This window comes from Haemaphysalis longicornis, unplaced genomic scaffold, assembly GCF_048455015.1.
Source record: "Haemaphysalis longicornis isolate Haplotype H1 unplaced genomic scaffold, Haemaphysalis longicornis Haplotype H1 scaffold_4, whole genome shotgun sequence".
Lineage (NCBI taxonomy): Eukaryota > Metazoa > Arthropoda > Arachnida > Ixodida > Ixodidae > Haemaphysalis > Haemaphysalis longicornis.
Genome location: NW_027526361.1, coordinates 150667765 through 150687842, shown reverse-complemented (window position 1 = coordinate 150687842; position 20078 = coordinate 150667765). Strand labels below are relative to the sequence as shown.

Here is a 20078-nt window from a genome sequence, read left to right as displayed (position 1 = left end):
TGGCGCTGCGACATTTCCGCGTTGGTGGCAACTCTAGTGCGCGTGTGCCCGCGAGGGAGAAATATTAGGAGACAGGGAGGGAGACATGTTTATTGTGCGTAGTCCAGTTCAACTAAAATAACCGAAAACGGGTAGCGCTGCCGCGCGGTGACCCCGCGATATTATTTTTCTTTTTGCTTAAAGCCTACAATGCCCTTTAGAGGCGTCTCTGGGCAAACGTCTCGAGGTTTTTCATATCTTTTTTTCAAGAGTTACCCATCACGAGCTTAAAGTGACACTGAACAGAATTTATCAAACTCTGCTTGTGTTTGCAGCGCATTAACTGGCTAAAATAAAAGAAATGTCTCGCATCCTTTATCCTGTTGCTAAAACAGAATTCAAGTTATAAAGCCTTAACACAGAGAAAAACACAATGAGACGTCTGCGGCAGCCGCATAAACTTCAGCAGTGACGAGAAATGACGCGTTCTCTTCTTGCGGTGTTATTGGACGATATCCAAGATTTTAAAGTTCGTGCATGCGCACTTTTTCGGCTCGTAGCAGCACGTCCATAGCTTTTGATGTTAGGCGTGACCGCGCATGAGTGATACTTTTACCCTAGGCACTCGACACTTCAATCGGCACAAGTGTGTAGCACTTTATTTGAAATCAATGAACCTGTTTTTTTTTTCTTTGCGAATCACTTTGATGTTTCGTAAAGCATAAGGGACAGAAAGAAAACGACTGTTACCGTATACGCAAAAATAATTGCGTTGCGCTCATTCTCAGTAATATTCGAGGTAGTGGTTGTCGACAACTTCCTTTGTTACAAGGGAGAGGAGGTTCGCTCTCGAAATCGAGAGAAGCCCTCAGTCGCGGCCTCTTGCAGCGGCTGCTGTCCTGCGTGCTCGTTTCACCAACTTTCGCTGGTCCGCCGGGTCCAAGCTGCACAGCGCGGCCTCCCACTGCTCGAGTGTTGGGGTGGCAATAATGGGGGCTGCTGGTGTGTTTTAGCAAACGCATTGTTGTGCGTTAATATTCGGTGTGAAATGTCGCACGTGGAGAAGTTCCGTATTGCGTATGCCAAACACAAAACAAAAGCAAAAAAAAAAAAAAAAACACTGGCGCAGCTTGCACTGAGTCGCGCAAGGCTTCAACCGTAGCGAAACGGCAGGATTTCTTTCTACGTGGCACTGAAGGACACATTACAACGCATTTGTACAAGTCTGAAATTATTTATTTACACGTTCGGCCGTCGCTTTGCACATCGTCGTATTCATCGATGTCGTCATGTTCCTCATGCCAAGCATTACATGCGCGGCAGCGCTTGGCGACAGTTGGGGCGCAGCGGCAGCGCGTACGTGCACGACGCATGAGGGGCGTTATTGGAGTCGCGTCGAGATTTCGTGGAGCAGGTGTTGCGGCAGCTGTGGAGTTGCTGGTTGCTAGGCAACGCGAGGCGCTCCTCGGGGTTTTTCGAATTGTTTTGTTGTTGTGGTTGTTGCTAAAGCCGCCGCGCGTGCGCGGGGCGCTCGGCGGGCGCGGCGAGGCACGCGCTCCCGAGCGCTCGGCATTTTCTTGGTATTTTTAACGCGTTACGCGCGACACACTACGGCCAGCTGCAAAAGCTCCGCTGTTGACCAGTCTTGCCACGGACAGATTTCGAGCTTCGTGCTCAACTCATTTTTCTTTAGTTTAAAGTAAGCGGATACTGCTGCCGGTTCGCTGACTACCCGTAGTTCCAGGCATACTATACGGTCGTCATTAGCAGAACACGCGTTCAAATTCCTGTCTCATTGGCTGTAATCGCCGTTTGCGCGCTTTTGGCATTCATTGGGTGACGTCAGCGACCTTATATGGGACCGACTCTCCCGGCACATACATAAGAACCCAACGGATGTGCTGTGGCGACTCGTAAAATTGACGGGGACGATCCCCCGCATGTATCGACGGACGGCGGTGGTGGAGCCACGGCGTTGTGAGGCCGCATCTGCGATCTGATCGGCGGTGCTTCCCTTATGACGTTGCTCTCATTCCTTCGGTGCTTCGTGCACCGATTGCGACCGAGCGCTTGCTGTTGATGATGTGTGTACTGTGGCGATCGTAGCACGCGTTCCTTAAGAAGGCTGCTCCCAGATGTGTCTTCCCTTTTAACCTCCCCTCGGCTGATGTAAGCCGCAATTATTCGATGCGGTATCAGAAAGAAGACGTAAAGAGGGTAAAAGGGAATGAGGGAAGAAATTAAGGGAAGAAGGGGCATATGAAAATCAAAGCGGATGAATACAGACGCTACGGGCGGTTTGCGTACAGTTCGTGGATGGTGCCTTGGCTAACTAGAGTGCAATTCAAATCAAATAAAATCAAATCAAATTGTTATTTGGATTTAATTATACATGCCAACAGGGCAAGGCAAAGAAGAGATTCAGACGTCTCCTGGCAGGGCAAATGCTACCCAAAGTCACCGGGGACCTTCCTCCCTCGGTCACCACGCCTCCCCAGAATTAGCCCTTGCGGCAATAAAAGTTTTCTCTCTCTCTCTCCCGTTTACACATAAGACAGCAGTGTACAAAAATATTTTCAATCAACACTATTAATTCGATCTTCGCGACAGTGGTAAGCGATACATAGTCATATATACAGTACGTCCCTTGATTGGGGCAATAGACACAATACATAAATCACACCATCCGTACTAACAGCAGCACACCAGTAGGTTCAGTCAACGGCGTTCGGAGTATTATAAATGAATGGTTTTTAGTTGCCTTTTTGAAATGATGCACCATTTTGCCTAAGTGGGTTTGTTTGATCACAGAGGGATGTGTGTTCATAACAATGTTGTTTGAATTTCTATTGTCGGAATGCCATAGTTTTTTTCGGATTCTCTGACCCACTGACGTGATAGTCCGCCGATTGTAGGTCACTTCTTGGATCAAACAGTTTTGAGTAAACAGGGCAGAGTGGGATTTAATGTTACGATACATCAAAATCGCCAACACAAAAAATTGAAAAGTTGCGAAAATGGTGATACATCAGGACATTCGAACAATGAGGATTGCGTATTTTGTTTGGGTATTGAGTTCTTATTGCTTTTTTCTCAACTACAAAGATCCTGTCAGGACCTGCGGCAAGTGCATTCTTTGTCCAGTTAAGGAAGGAGAGGTGAGCTCCAAAAAAGGGCGGTTGGGATCAGTGAACTTCCTTTTGGGGGCTGCCGCTGACATTTCCTCATAGAATGGGTCGGTAACGGTTCGGAAGCGCAATTGGGTATTACAAACTACAACATGTGAACATTGGAGTAGCTGCTCTTGCAGCAAGAACATGGCAACACCATTACTGAGACGCTGTATGAACAGTAGTCAACTGACCGACATGAGTGTTGCGCAGACGCTGTTGGACAAAGTTTTGAAGTGGCGCAAGCGTGACTGCAAGCCGGCGAACGTGCTTGAGGTGCGGGGCCATTAGTGGTGCAGTGTTCCGCGGCACACACTATGCATGCCCGACTTGTTACACTAGATAGCTGCCGTGCTGGTCCGGCGGAACGGTAAGGTGAGCACCGCATTGGTTGCTAAGGTTACTTAGCATAGGAGTATGACTTGCGTTGTTAGTGTTGCATGCAGGTGGCCGACGCTGGTTCGTTTCTTCGGAGTCCCATTACGTAGGATGTGGGCTCCGAATCCATCACATCTAATCCACTTTGATATAAGTCGGGGCGATCAAACGGGCAGACCCCGGGCAGTCCTTTCAAAGGGACCCTGCAACACTTCTTTCAACTTTTTTTAAAAATCTCAAATGCTTGCAGAACGTAGTCGCCCAACACACCCAGTACTTAGACTAGAAGGTCGCAAAGTACCTCAGTCAAGAAGTGCTGCTCTATTCCCATCAGACAACTTGTAAACTCGCTCAAAAGATTTTTCTCTCTCTCCTGGTCTTGATGTTCTTCGAAGGCTCGAATTATTTCACTAAGGCCATGTAGCGGCTGCTGGCCGGTTTTCCTTAAGTTGTAGCAATGAATGCTTTTCGATAGCAACCTAAAAAAAGGCACAAGATCAAAACAGAAATGGAAGGCATATCTGGGACGACGAGCAAATCACGCAGTGCGGCTCCGCGCTGGCGACAACTATAGCATTCGCACTGGTTCCAGACGCGAAAGAAAGAGTGAAAGTGCTTATCGAAAGTGTTGCAGGGTCCCTTTAAACACTACTTAGTTCCGCCGTTGACGCGACTGCGCGATTACGTTAGCAGCTAGCGTCATTTTTCACGTGGGCGCGCGCGCGCGCGGTGTTCACCGACCTGTGAACGTCCGAGGCAGCGACCGACGAGGAACGCGAAGGGGGCTTTAATTAGCCTCCGCTTGGCGGCCAACTCGCGACGTGTCGCCGTGCGACGCCGAGCGTGTCGGAGCCAACCCCGCTTGCGACGATGCCATCGGCAGTCCGCATGCATGACCTCAACAGGCGCATGCCGTGCATGCGCCGTCATTCGGCGTATATATAGCGCATGCGCCTGTGTGGTGTGAGGCTGACTTTGGTGCTGCTTACTGAGGGATAATTTCGGCATATCCGAAACGGCTTCTATGAACCATACGCATTTCTGAAACTATATACCGTTTGTAATATCTATATTGAGGTGAATTGAGAGAGATTAGGGGAATTAGGGTCAAAACAATGGGTTGAGGTAAAGGAAGGAAGTTATGGGCATTACGATACGTGAAGATGGACTAACGTTGGGATTAAGGAGTAAGGTGGATTAAGGTGGGATTTAGCTGCGTGTAAGAGACGTCGATATAGCACTGAGACGGCAAAATAGTGAGACGGTGAAATAGCATCGATGCTGCGTCGACGGGTGCACTTGTATATTAAAGGTAACCGTCACAACAGCACAGTGGGAACCGGAATCGCGCATCGACGGTGGACTTGAATGAGTGTCGCCAGTATTCCGCCGTCGAAGCACGTAACCAGACATACGGGCGTCACGGAATGTTTAAGAGGACGGAGGCACTACGGGGGAGGAGGCTACGTGAGGGGAAAGAGCTCATTGCCTGCGGTGAGCAGCGCTGGATGGTGCCAACTCTCGGCTCATCCGGGCTGATCCATTCCTGATGTCTTACCAACGGGCTTTGGTCTCAAAGAGTTCTCTAATGTACACAGAAAACTCACTCATGCGCAGTATAGGTACAACCACCGATCGTGTGAATGAAAGCAACAGTTTATTCGCCACTATGACACTGTCTAGGCACAGGCAGTCATCAAAACTCTTTCGCTGTCGCACACAAGGAAAAACATTGTGCTGACACCGTGAACGTACAAATGCAAAATGTACCGTGCGAAAAGCAAAAACGCCCGTGTGTTCGAAATTTCGGCGCACATTAGAGATCCCCAGGTGGTCAAAATTTATCCGGAGCCCTCCACTAGGGCACGTCTCATCGTCTGCGTTGCGTCGGCGCGTTAAACCCTACAATCAATCAATCAATCAATCAATCAATCAACCCTACAATCAATCAATCAATCAATCAATCAATCAATCAATCAATCAATCAATCAATCAATCAATCAATCAATCAATCAATCAATCAATCAATCAATCAACAAATTCTTTGCCTGAAAGCCCACCTGCAGTCTTCGGTCAGGCTGCCGCTTGATTTTATTGAGAATATTTTTGTAAGAAACCGTTAAACCTCCGCAGCATATAAACAGGTGCGCCCAGGTGTCTTAATTTTGGGGGCTGGAAGGCTTACCTCGGATTAGTAGTTTAAGTCATCATTTGAAATTGTGGGGATTTAGCGCGCTGTTTCTACACAAGGCGCGTCGCAGGGGAGGGGGGAGGGGCTCCGAATTATTTTCCATTACCTGGGGATCCTTAACGTGCGCCGAAATCTCGACACCCGGGCGTTTTTGCTTTTTGCTTCCATCTGAAGAAAAGGATCCACCACGGCCAAGACTGAACCCGCGTCATTGGGCTCAGTAGCACAACGGTTTAAGGCCTCGATCCACCTCGGCCGGTCTATAGTTTAATTCAGGTTACGCAAGTTCTAATGCAGAAAAATTCCATAAGTGAAATTGGTAGCGAGCTCTCAAATTCTCAATGTAAATGAATGTTTCATTCAAAGGAGATACTTTTTCCAATGATAGTTAGTGAGCTGTATCGGTTATACAAGGGGGTACGCGACTGCTGCAAGGTTGCTGAAGATATTTTAAGGAGTCAATGAGAATTGTTTATATTTATTTTATATTCATATGATGTATTACCCCGCTTCTACGTTTTATGCCATTTTAAGTATAATCTGCTTGAGAGTTGGCGTTTTAAAAGCACGCAATGTGTCTCCAGGCATAACGCAGAGTGACTAAGCGTTAATGGTGGCCTTAGCGATGGAGTAATGCTGTTGAACCCCTCCACGTAAAATGAAGACACTGTCTTTGGGCGATATTTTTTCGACTGGGTGAATTTTTCCTGCATTGCTTTGCGCTTGCTTGGATTTGGTAAAGGTAAAATCGTCACTAGCGTTCGCTACTTAGATCCCGTTGCCATAGGTGCACCTCATGATTCTTAAAATGTGCGCACAGTGCGTGCTCTCTCTGAAGTTCAGCTGATTCGTTGTCGGCAGCCGGTTAAATAGCGCTGGCAAATCTAGCGCCGGGCGGAAATGAATGTTCGAAGCGGCGAAAACTACAGTTATTATTGAAACAACGCAGCCTGTATAGCATTGCCTGCCGCTACAGCTTCTTTCCAATGGTAGTAGTAGGGACGCCTGAAGGTGATGATGATAATAATTACTGGCTCTCCCTCCCAATTGCGGCGTCGACTGTCAGGAACCGACCTGCCCGTTTTATTCCACTTACTTGCCCTACTCTTAGCTAACCTAATAAACTTGCCCCAGCGTCCCCTGTTTTAAATCCCATCGCTCCCTCCCATTTTTTCTTCTCCACGCTGTTCTAAATTCTCATCCGTATGACTACCCCTCTGCGTGCCCATCTTGTCACTACTGTTCTTCAACCACCACTCCAATCACCTATTCGTCACCTCTATGGCACTGAAGTTGAGTCTCTCCCCTCACCCCAAATCCCAAAGCCTCCGCGAACGTCGTTTCCCCATCAACCCGCGGCGGTTGTATCTCTGTGCAGTCCCTAACCATATAATCTATGGTTTCCCGATCACTGCCGCAGTGTAGACATGTTTCATCCGTTGCATGTATAGATACCCGTGCATGCCCGGTTCTCATCATGTCCGCCAGCGCGCACCACACGGCGGATCAGCGGAGAAACTAGTCACTCTAGGGGCCCTTAAGTGTGGAAGTGCATTCCCGCCACCTTGCCAGAGCTGTAAAAACCATCTACAAATCAATTTGTACAGTTTCAGTGATGCGGTACTACCCCCGGAGGACAGTACTCAGTCAGCGAGCACGCGGAAAGGATACAGAGTGGGGAACTGGAGGAAAGAGCAATAGAAAACTCGCTGTTTCGCGATTATCAGCTGCCGCGGTAGGCGATGTTATGGAGGCGGACGAGATCGAAACGTGCGCTCGAGGCCAGTAGACAGTAGGCCCGATGCGCTGCCCAGGCGGCGCTGCACGGAAGGAGGCCGAACTGACTTCCGGGTAGTACAAGCGGCGGGGTTCCCCTGGGATCCCTTGTTGACAGAAGCAAAATGAGCTTGGTACTGCCCATTGTTTTGCGACATGGTCTCCAGCCCATCTCCGGTGCGTCCGAGCCATTCCGGCGATCACCTTGGCATTAGGGAAAAAGCTTTGCAGTGCTAAATACGTTTACAGCGTCGAGGAAACAGCTCAAACTGGCGGCGCTCTGCCACTCGCAGGTTAACCGATGGTCTTATGAAGTTGAATTAGAGGCGATAGCTTCTATGTTTGGACTAACACACTTGGTGACAAAAACCCTGTCAACACCCGCACATCAAAAAGAAAGAGGGAGATAGACAGAGGAACGCCGTCAGCGACGATCGCGCGTAAAATCCAACGAATCCAGCGTGCTCGTCAGCTGCGTTGCGCCGCTCTTTCCCGCACCTGTGTACTTAAGCGCTCACATTCATTAAACACTGCTGGTTTTTATCGCCGTTACAAATACGTGGTGCAGTGATAGCTTGCCATTTTATTGTCTCGTGGCTCAGTGGCAAAATGCAGCGAGCGCCAACAGCGTGAAATGTTTTGCGATTCCGAAAGTAGGGGCCGTAGAACAAAGTGTTCGAGCAAACTGAGTCGCCGTTCTGTTTTCTTGTTTGCTCTCACTTTAATTAAAGCTATTGCCTCATCTATTCCCAGTTCGCACTTAACAGACTAGAAGATTATCGCCGAGTTTACTTATTGTTCTCGCATAACAGCCTGTGCCCAGCGCGCCTTATTCCAGGGATATCTATACAGCTTCGCAGCTGGGTTGCGGCTCTCTTCCTCGCGGCAGTTGATGACGCCACAGTACCCTCGATTACGGCGCTTTTAAGGTGGGGCCGTGCACGCGGGGTCAACTGAGACGGCTGCGCAGATCGCGTCCGCTGCTTGTACGCTCCCGTTCAAGCAAGATTTTGCAGTTACCCCAGGCTACGAGAGAAACACGTTCTATGCTACTTGCAAACTGTTCTTTTGTCGGCCGTACGCGAGAAGAAAGAACCATAATTATTGACAGGAAGATAGTCCACCTGACCAAGCGAAAGTTAAACCGCGGTTTAAACCTCCTTACGTAGCGACGCACGTCCGGACGATAGCGGCAGCTCGCTCAAACGGAAGTAGACGCATAGACTTGTTTGAGCTGATTTGTTTTGCTTAGCCTGTGCAACTACTTTAAGGACAAAGTTATGCAGTATGTTATCATGCAAACGCAAAAAAAAATGCGATTGAAGAAAATACACCAAGGGTGGGTGGAGAGAGGGGGCATGTTGCAGGGCATGTTGCAGGGCATGTTGGCAAAACTGCAGACCTATATGCCTATGCTGCTCCATTTGTCGCCGGAGAGGACGTTCGCGGGCGCATGCCACGGCGAACAGTAGGAAATGTGAAACTTGGCTTCGCGACTGCGTCCGATCTTCACGCTTTGAGCGATGCACCTGGAAGAGCGGCTGCAGGATGCGCCGCATTCTAATGATAAACCTCTTAGCAAGAGGTGCCGCAACAGAGTTGATCGCGCCTTGTAATTGGAACGTGTACATCAAAATGGCTGCCGTGACACCCGCGGACAGGCGACACGGGAGGAAGTACCACGGATACATCCCCTGTGGAGAGAGAGAGAGAGAGAGATAACACGTTATTTAACCAAGGGTTAGCGCAGCTTGGTAGCCGAAGACCGTAGAGCTTCGGCGACTGTGGCTGCCCGACCCGTGAGTGACTTCTGGAGATCCAGGCTTGAGCATCCCAGCGCTGCTTCCCACTGGTCGAGGGAGGTGATGAGAGGGTAGGGGTCACACTTGCAGGCCCGCATATGGTGATGTAATGTGGCCCGTTCTCAGCAGTGCTGGCAGAGTGTAGTGGGGTACAGTGAGGGATGAATGTGGTGAAGTACGGCTAAACAGGGGAGGGATTCAGTTTGAATCTGACGCCAAAGGCGTTACACTCGCTCAAGGCACCGGTATCTGCGAAAGTTGTCGCGTGTCGATGCATCGCCGGTTCCCAAACAGCTCAGGAAAACTCGAATCTCCCCGAAGCATTGCTTATGCTCACGGTTTTGTTTTTCAACCTCAGTCTTAGTATTAATTTATGTTACTCTCAACGATTGTTGTCTTTTACACAGCGGAGTTAAATGGCCTCCGTTACATGGCTACAAGGCACCGCCAGTTTAGTCGGCCGCTCGCGGCCTAAGGCACATTTGGGCGTGCAGTCACACAAAGCTGTTCGCGCAAAACAAACTTCTCTGACGACCATTTACTCGCGAACGATGTCATCCATTTTGCTGTCCGTGTTTTACTGTATACGGAGTCACAAACGGGGCGAACTACCATGGGGGGAAGGGGGTGGTGTGGGAGAGGGAGAGCTTATGTAGGTGTTTCCGTTATCTTGCTCTTACCACAGATGAGCGAAACTGCCTTTTCTGCTTAGTGTCTGCTCTTTTTCGCTATCTACCATGAAAATAATGAGTCTATACGAAACGCGACATGGTGTTGTATATCTGGTCCTAATACGTGTAACAAGGTTTTAACCTCGAGTCGTTGCCACTTTGATGCTGTAATGCTGCATAGTTCAACCGAATGTTTGCTTCCCTTTTCTCTCACGCAGGCAACAGGTTCACCTGTGACTGCCGCCTCTCCTGGATGTTGAAGCTCGAGAATAAGACGACGAGCGAGAAGTTTCGCCGTGAACTGCGCCACGTGAAGTGCGATTTCGGGGATCCGGAGCGGGGCAGCAGCAAGGTGCGCCCGGCGTTTCCTTCACTCCATTTAACTCATTTAGAGTATCGTTGCCTATCATCATCATCATCATCATCATAATCATCATCATCATCATCATCATTATCATCAGTAGCAGCAGTAGCCTGTCTACGGCCACTGCAGGGCAAAGGCCTCTCCCATGGATTTCCACCTATCCCGGTCTTGCGTTAACTGCGACCAATTTATACCCGCAAACTTCTTGATGTCATCTGCCCATCTAACTTTCTGCCGCCCCCTGCCACGCTTGCCTTCTCTAGGGATCCACTCTGTTACCCGTAAATACCAACGGTTACCTTGCCTTCGCATTACATGCCCTGCTCACGTCCATTTCTTCTTAATTTGTACTATATGTCTATAACACGCGTTTGTTCCCTCTCCCACTCCGCTCTCTTCTTGTCTCTTAACATTGCGCCTATCATCTATAGACGATGCCTATAGACGAGCCCTAAATTGAGCGACAATGTATTGCCTGAAAAGTGGCTACGTATCTGCTCACTCCACTGCAAATATCGTCAAAAGACAACAGTCTTGTACCGCCCTTGCCACGAAAATGCCTCTCTACTCTTTTCTGCCTGCCTCTCACGTTCTTCCGTTCCCTCCTCGCTCCTCCAGCGGTAAACACGGTGTAGGTTTGCTCAAGTCTAGTCAATGTTACTGCGCTCCAAGGCTCACGCACAATTCATGGAATCCTTTTGTTACGCCTGCAGTTTCAATACCGCTGCGAGGCTGTGGAGCGAACTCTTCCTATATTTCTTTTTGCTCAATAATCTTGGCTGTATTGAAGTACTACCCCATCTTTAGTTGTTTTAAGTGTTACCAATATAAACTTCTTGTTTCCGAATTATTTTACCTTTCTTCCGGGTAGTTAAATCAAGGGGCAGATACACAAACGGATAGATAAAAATTGCAGCATTCAAGTATCCTAAGAAAGACCATCGTCTTAAATCATGTTTTTGGGCAGCATACCTTGCATTATGATGGCAGGTATTGTGTTCTGTGGTGCAACATAAGCAACCTTGCAGAAAGTTTAGCGGTCAATGTATATAGGCAGGTAAATAATGCTTCTACACCAGGAATGTTTCTTTGTATGATTGCACCAATTCCATTGTGAAGACAACTAACATATTAACAACAAAGTGAAAGTGTACATTCTGCTTTTAAATACAACCTCGCGCTCTTCGCGGCAGGATTAATGCCAGTTTTTATATCAGCTGTAGCGTTTTTTTTTATCAGTTGAAACACAGTCTGTTTAGTATCGAAACTTCTCCAAACTTTGTGAGCACTTACACAGGTGTTGTTCCACTACTGGCCTATTCTAGACAAGCTGCGCGAAATCGTACGGTGTTGGCTTTCTTTCTGCGAGGTTGTTAAGGATACTCCGACGTTGATGTTCCCCGTCTATCACCGTGAGCAACAACAACAACAACACTAGCTATTAACCTTTAATGTCATACGCTTCATTAAATTGGACAGTGAACCTTCCGAGTGCGCAAAGAAGGGAGAAAACAGCCGACCAAACTGGTCGGCACTACTCGCACGTGCCACCCCGATTGATTTCATTCTTTGAAAATCTCCAAATTCAGGAAAATCTTCCAAATATATATTTGTCATGTCTATTTATGTTGGCGTCGTTCTAAAGCAGCCACGCCATCCTTTCGTGGCGTTACCGTTTTTCAGTTAAAGGAACACTTGATTGCCATGATGATTTTGGACAGCAGAGCTATTTAAGGTTGTAGTTCCGCCGTATAACGCTAAAGAAAAAAATGCAAAGAAAAAAGACCGAGCGCACGTCAGCGTACGCCTGGTGAAGATCGCCCGGCGTCGTCCAGGCTTGCACGCCGGCTTACGACACGGGAGGATGTCGCAAAAAGTACCGAGAAAAAAATTGGCCGCGTATCTGCTCCTTTCGTTGCAAATGCCGTCAAAAGACGATAGTCTTGATCGGCTTTTGCGAAGTAAATGCCTCCTTTCGCTTCCCCGCTCACCTCTCATGTTGTTCCTCTTGCGTCGCCGCGCTCCTACCAATGTAAAGACGCCAAAGGTTTGCTTAAATCATTTTAAATTTCCCGCGTTCCACTGCTCCAAACCGGGTGTCTCGATGCGAACGCTGCAGTACGGCGAAGACGCGTGTTAATCGAGGCGCCCTACTTCAACGTTTATAGAACCGCGTTCCACTACTCCACGCGCGTTGCAAGCAGAACGTGGAACCTATCTAGTGGAACCTTGCGTAACTGTTGCCGGTTGATTTCTTAAAATGGCGCCAGAAGCTATAGTAGCGCGGGCGACAGCAGGCGACGGCGGATTGAATTCTTTTTATGCAGTTGATGAAGTATTTAATTTCGCAAAAGTCAAGCATGTTTGATTTTTAAATGCAGAGCATTTCAGTAACTCACGATGTCACCCGCGTTGTCCCGTCGTAGTCCGCACCATCCTTGTCCGCACCCCTCCCCCTACACTATATAAGAGAAAATACTATCCGGCGCCAGGTTTCGATCCCTCGACCCTGCGGGGGGAACGCAATTTGCATGGTGCTCTACCGACTGCGCCACAAAGCCGACACAGAACGGGACGCTATGAACGCGCCTTATATCGTTGACTCATTCAAATTACTGCTGACGAGCGCTCTCTCGTCAGCAGTTGCCACAAGTGCAACTACATTAACGTAACGCAAACTACTTAACATCGTGCGCCCCCGGAAATGCTCTGCATTTGATCGTGCCCCTGGCGAGGGGGATGTTTATACAGGAACTCCTACTTCTAGCGGACTCCTGGCGCCCTCTTTCTGCCATTGTAGAGACTATGAGGCGGTCTTCGAATGGCGCTAACTTTGAATTCTACAAAATCGATTTTTTATAAAGGAACACTGCAAATATCACTTCTGTATTGATTTGCTGTCTTATATTTGCGTAATGTCTTGTTCTTCTTCAACAATGTTGACCAGTATGAACATTACACCGGACATAGACGGGTAGATTTAGCTGTGACTATATAAGACTATTGCGCAGGCATTGTTTTGCTTTGGCCGGGTGGCTAAATCGAGTCACAGACAGACAGACGGACAGACAAAGAGACATACAGACAGACCAAAATTTCTGGGTTTAAGTAGCCCAAGAAAGACTATAAAGACTATATCGTCTTTAGAAACAAATACCGCGTGTGAGCGTGTGCCTTGTCAGGAGCGTCTTGCGTTGTCGAGTCTTGCGCCTGGGGTAGGGCCACGTGAGGAGCTCGCTAAAGTACCGAGAAAATTAGTTGAACATATGAACAATGGCGCAAAGAGGGACAGGACAGGGCGCGGCCTGTCCTGGAACTCTGCCTGGCCTGGCCTGGCCTGACCTGTCCTGTCCTGTCACTCTTTTGTCCCGTTTTAGCGGCTGTTGTTCAAATGTTCAGTATGTACCAACAAGCCCGCACTACCACGCTTGTTTAGACCGAGAAAAAATAACCAGCGCATGTGAGTGTGCGCCTCGTGAAGAGTGCCCGGCGTCGGCCCGCTCAACCTTCGAGAACACTCTGCCCAGCGCTCCTGGCGTAATTTCACGTGATCGTCTGCTCGCCAGTTCGCGTGCATTCGCGCCTGAAGTGGGGAGCACAGACGCTGAGTTCGCGAAGCCGGTTGCCGCGGGTTCTAGCGCGTGCTAGCGCGGTCAGCTCTGGGAGAGATACTAAAGGCTGCGTACAAAATAATCCTGGCCTGCCAGTCATGGAGAGCATTTTGCGGAAAGTCCGGACATTCATGTGAAGTGCAGCAGCAGCACCTCCGCCAGCTCTGCTATTTCTCCAGCCTTGCACCAGTAGCACAAGCTGGCTGCGGCAATTTTAGTTCATTGGTCCCAGTGCTTTGTAACAGGACTACAAAGGTTAATTGTGAACCCCAGTTATACGTCATTACCTGAAAAAAAAAAAAACACAGCCCAGTGGTTCTCATTTTTTCCCGGCAGCCATCGCAAAATTTTTTTCTCTGTCAAATTACTTCAATTTTCCATTTCTCAGCTTCATTAAACGTGTTTGTGCCGGCGCATCATACACGCCCAAAAGTTCAAAGATGGTTTGAGGATAAAATAAATGAAGTGAAGTGAAATGTTTCAATTATTCCACGCGCTGTGGCTCAGTGGTTAAGGCATTGTGCTGCTGAACCCAAGGACGCGGGTTCAACCCCGGCGGCGGTGGCCCCTTTTCTGATGGAGGCGAAAAGAGAAAAACGCCCGTAGGTGGAAATTTCTGCGCATGTTACAGATACAAGCTGGTCAAAATAATCCGGAGCCATCCAATGCGGCGCGCCCCATAGCCCAAATGTAGCTAAGTCAAGCTTGCCAGGTCCTCAGAAAAAAACGTCCCCGTAAAAATGCCGAAAGTAGCCAGAAACCTCACCATTCTTGAGGCAGAACTAGCGTCATATCACTTTCCCTGCACCAAATTTGCTTGGAGATGAATGTAGCCCGCTCTTGATGCTTGTTTGTGCCGCTGGAAAGGAAATCTAACTTACCTTTTCGCTGGAAATCCGTACAGGGCAGGAACTACCATTTTCAGTTGTCATAAATCCGTTTCCAGTAGCGCAGAGGAAAAGTGCCACAGTATCGCTCGTTACAGCTCAGCGCTTCCATTAGTATGCATCGAGACCCATGAAGCGCATAACGTATGCACGTCACTCGCTCCTGATTCTAATCGTCAGGCAGGCCTCTCACCGGGTACACACTCACTGGTTCCTATTCCACTAGGCTTACGTTATTTTTCTATCTTCTAACCTCCCCGGTCTAACCTAGACGCAGGTATGAATCATTGGTCTCATTAGAATAACCTAATTCCCAACATTATTCCCTGGGTGAGGTAGTGAATTTACTTTGGACCTTAAGTTCTGAAAGCAAATGGAGGGGCTTATTCGCTTTTTCATATTGATTCCCTGTTATGTTAAAACAGTAAAAGAGTTCTTCAAATGTATTAGTAACGTATACTTCAAACATTTGATTGGTTGTGCGGTTAACGTGTCGAAACTACACAGGGTTGCCAGGTTTGCCGATTTGCCGCCAAACTGGCGACTTTCGGAGCCTCCTGGGGTTCTAAATTTTAGTATGGCGACTTGGCTATTTTCTGGCTCGTTTAAGCGCTGCAGATTATTTATATGTTCCCAGGCTTCTCCGGCACATTCAAAACAGCCTGATGTGGTCGTTTACTTGTTTTCAAGGGTCCAGATAATACTGGAAGGCAGTCAGAACAAAAACATTTGACGTATATGGCAAATTTCAGAATAGGGCCCAAGGCGTCCGTGTCACTCAAAACACATGAAAGAACACCGCTATACTTATCCGCACAATGCGAAACTTGTTGTGTTTTTTTTTTTTTTTATATCGTGTCGAGGGCTTTAAGCACTGCTGCCAGTTTAAAGTATGATGTTCATGGGTGCTTCAGATTCCATGCAGAGTGGGGGTAAAAAATGTGTGACTGTGTATAATAGGCGCGGAAATGTAAGGAGGCAGCGAAAAAGGAGGAAAACAGGGCGTGGGAAAGCCACGTTCTATTATCATTTATACTATTTGAATACGTAACTTAAACTTACATATTTTAATTTTCTTTGCTGACATTAAAGAACTACGGCTGTTTTTACGATCCATCGCAAATGAACAATATTTTTGTCCTAGTTTCGATACTTGTGGAACCTTCTCCCTTTTTATCTACGCAGTTGATCGAAAAAAAATGCTACCATCGCTTTGCCAGAAATGTCGATATTTCTGGCTTCTTTTCAAACGTTGAGTTCAATGTGGTGACGTTTCTGGCTACTTTCGGCAATTTTACGGCGACTTTTTTTTTTCTGAGGACCTGAGAACCGTGAGTTAGCTACACTTCGGGCTATGGGGCGCGCCGCATTGGATGGCTCCGGATTATTTTGACCAGCTGGGATCTTTAACATACGCAGAAATTTCCACATACGGGCGTTTTTCTCTTTTCGCCTCCATCAGAAAAGGAGCCACCGCCGCCGGGGTAGAACCCGCGTCCTTGGGTTCAGCAGCACAACGCCTTAGCCACTGAGCCACAGCGCGCGAAATAATTGAAACATTTCACTTCACTTCACTTCATTTATTTAAGTAAGTTCCTCAAGGCCGAATGCGTTACACAAGAGAGTGGGCTAAAAACAACAAAAAGCATACAATGCAGCAAAGAGGTAGTGTGGTTCCTGAAGTAACAATATTAGCTAATATTGTGGGAAACAGGAAATTGTATTCAATGGTGACGATTGGTCCTAGCTAGCAGATCAGGATGGCTAGGTTCTGCTGTCTCACCCTTCTAAAGACGCTCCTCTCCGTTTTCTTTTTTACCGACCCCCGGCCGGGCTACAGCGACGGCGTCCGCCGCTCTAGCCCGGCCGTGGCCGAGGTTTCTGCGTTCGGGACGCCGCCTTCGTGCATTCCAGGTAACGGCTGGCCGAATCTCTGGTTTCGCTCTTTGTAGAGCCACGTGTGTGAATTCAAGTGACGTCGCATAGGTAATTGTTGTTGGTGTCGTATATAGATCTGCTTTCCAACCACCCTGACAGCGTGGATTGGAGCCCATCTTTAGAGAATCTAAGCGGGTGGAAGGTCAATTCATTCTCCTCGCCTTATAGTTCTGGCCCGTCCACAAACGACGCCGTTCGGCGTACGTGTACGGATGTTGTGACGGCAGCGTTAACAGCGCGATACTTGCATCTGCAGCTGTTTACAATCGTGAGCTCGGTCGTATTCTACCGCATCTGTAGCGCTAAGTCATACCTCGAACATTCCTGGTGATTTAGCGTTGCTAGCTCGCTTTCCTCGTTTAGACGGAGGCTGGCCTGTCCGATCGTGACGCAGCTGCTTGACCCCAGCAGTAGAATAATTATCAGCAGCAGGTTGACACGTCATCGGTAAACGCATGCCGATAAAATAAGCGGAAACTGGGGGAACCTGCGCTCTAGAAATATAATTCTGATATATGAAGCTATCCATCGTTGAATATGTTTAATGCATTACGTAGAAATATCGTATGTTATTGAGGAAACAATTGACTGCAAGTTTCAGTTGAAAAATCAAAGTCCTACAGAAAAGAAAACACCCACGAAGTGAGGTCGTGTTTTTTTTTTCCCATGGTTTTCTTGCCTACCGTCCTTGGTTTTTTCGTTCAGCTGTAAATCACACTCAATATGAACCAACTCGCCCGTACCCGAGCAATATCGAAAGAACTGAAACCACACGTCTCACTTAGAGCAAGAAATTACACCATGTCAGTGGGCACTAGATGGCCGTGTCTAACCTTATCCAATTTGTTACAAAACATTTGGGGGCTTTACGATTTGTGCGGCACAAGAAAAGTCTAAACATTCCGAGCGTTAAACGCTGTGAAAATTAGTGTTGCAAAGAGGCTCCCTCCGAAGTTTGCACCTATTGTCGCTGCTCTGGCACTGATTTTGACGCTGCATTTTGGCGCCGTGTGCCGCTTGGCACTATCACGCACGAAAACTATAACTATCACGAAAACTATCACGCACGCCTGAAAAAAAAAAAAATCCGAACTCGCCCAGCAGGAAATGTTTCTCTTAGTAGTCGTGTGTGCCAGCAAACGGCACAGTACAGTTCCTCTGCTGTCTCCCCGCCACCACGTTTGACGTTGCTCCATATCTCGTTTACGAGCCCTGCGCACTATCGTTGGAAAACCATCCTGCGTTATGTGAAAGCGCCCTTCTTTTTCGCGCTCACAGGCCTGATGCGCTCGCGTTCAACACCGTGATTCGCATACCCGCTTGGAGCTTCTCCCGAACTTCAATCTGTTCTAGAAGTAGTGCACGCTTTGACCTCATTTTATTGTTTGCGTTCAAGCGGCTGCACTAGCCACCGTTCCTAATTTACCCTTTCGTATGCAACAGGGCGTCTTTTCAACGTCGGCCGACAATCTCCCCGGTTTCTCGCGGAGCGTCACCTCCAATGCTCTTACATCGTTTTTCCCTTTCCACTTTGTTGCCATGCGCAGATACTCCACGCTTACCCTCCCCGGTGCGGTGTATCGTGTCCACAGATATATCAGTCTATGTAAATCGGTTATCTTTATTTGCCATTTCAATCTGTAAACGCAGCTTCGTTGTATTAGAAAGGCTGCGGATGCGTGTAGGCTGATTTAACGTTGCTTGTGCGCTAGAACAGGGTTGTATCCGTCGTAGTGCTAGTAGAACCAGAGGCCAAAGAGCGTGAAAAGCGGTAATGGGTTGTCTTCGAGTGTTTATGTTACATGTTAACATTCATCGCAGAGGTGTGGTATGCTCAAAAGAGCTGATTGGTAAGTAAGGCTATTTTCTCGCAAATGAGAATATGGTGATGATAGTAGGTTACCATGGCGATGGCATTGCGGGAAAAAATCCAGCGCCCTTTTACTATACGAAGCAGGATGACCGTTGAAGCTGGGCGCAGGGCAAAAAGTGCACGAAACGAAGTACGTTTATTTGCAATTTCGATTGAGCGTACTTTGCAGCCAATTAGCTGAATTAAACTTGGAACGACGGCACTTTTACTATATATAGCGGTCAAACATGAGGCTGTCCGTTTGCCTTTTTCATCGAAGGCACCTTACTGTCGTTTTACCACACCAAACCAACGCGCTCGGCCACGTATGACAGCCGTCAGGGCGCATGGGGTCGTGAGACGTGCACTTTGAAATCTCCCCCAAGGAGACCAAAATGGTCAACGGTGAGGCGTGAAGCCTGCCTGTGCGCGCATGCCCCCGTCTTCCATCGCCATCATCATCATCATAACCCTGCCTACACCCACTGCAAGGCAAAGGCCTCTCCCATAGATCTCAAATTAGCCCATTCCTGGGCTAACTGCGACCAATTTATGCCCGCAAAATTCTTGATCTCATCTTCCCATCAAACTTTTGCCCCCCACCCCCCCCCCCCTGTTCTGTGGTTCAGTGGTACAATACTCGTCTGCCGCCTTCCATGTGCATGAATAAAAAAGGCACGGGTAAGGGGGGGGGGCGGATTGGCGCGCCCCATGGGAGCGGTATACACCACTCGGGAAAGAGATAAGGCTGTAACCATACTCTTTCCAGAGATGCCTGTGTTTCACTGCGCAACTCTGAATGTGGGAAAGCCCGCTTTACGAAGACCAGGATTTCACTGATCTCCTGCCAATTGGCTTCACCTCTTGGCTAAAATGCATTGCTGGGAAAATTTTTTGGTGAGAAATATAAGGCATATTTCCACGAGAAGAGCAAGAAGTTCGAAGGGCCGCGTATCTCTATACACGCTCATCGCATGGGTTCTGGGCGCAGGCAGCATGGGATCCGTTATGGCCGCTTGGAAATAGATCGCCGCATTGCTAAATACGTCGCTCTATAAGCAACTATAGACAGTGTTATCTAGTCGGCCGCCACGTAACAGCATAGAAATATGCAGGGCGTAGTGCGTTTTTTTTTATTTTTTGCAAAATTTTGTATACGGTCGACACATATCACCGAATTTCCGTTCCACACGACGAATATTCATTCCCCACGAATTCGACAGCCGGGTGGATTAGACACATACTGGTTCGCTATAAAAACATCGGGAATATCAAAAACAAGACATTTGCTTGAACAAGGGCAGTGAGTATGGCAGTTTATATGACATGGCCTGAGGTGATTTTCGAAAGTGTCGTTTTGTGAAGGTAGGATAAGAAATCATGCACCCTTCCGTTTAACGACGACGATACTTTAAAGCTAAGCTTTCTCGTGATGGATTCTTTGGTTGGTCCATCCCAC

At 48.1% G+C, this 20078-nt stretch overlaps 1 protein-coding gene across 2 annotated transcripts in view; it reads left to right on the top strand.

Moving 5' to 3' along the window:
* Nucleotides 1-20078, top strand: part of LOC144179439 (uncharacterized) — a 114213-nt gene that overhangs the window by 90633 nt on the left and 3502 nt on the right. For both annotated transcript variants that reach the window (XM_077707793.1, XM_077707794.1), the window contains exon 3: nt 10186-10319. In XM_077707793.1, coding sequence (XP_077563919.1) covers nt 10186-10319 — 134 coding nt within the window. The remainder of the gene's footprint in view (nt 1-10185; nt 10320-20078) is intronic.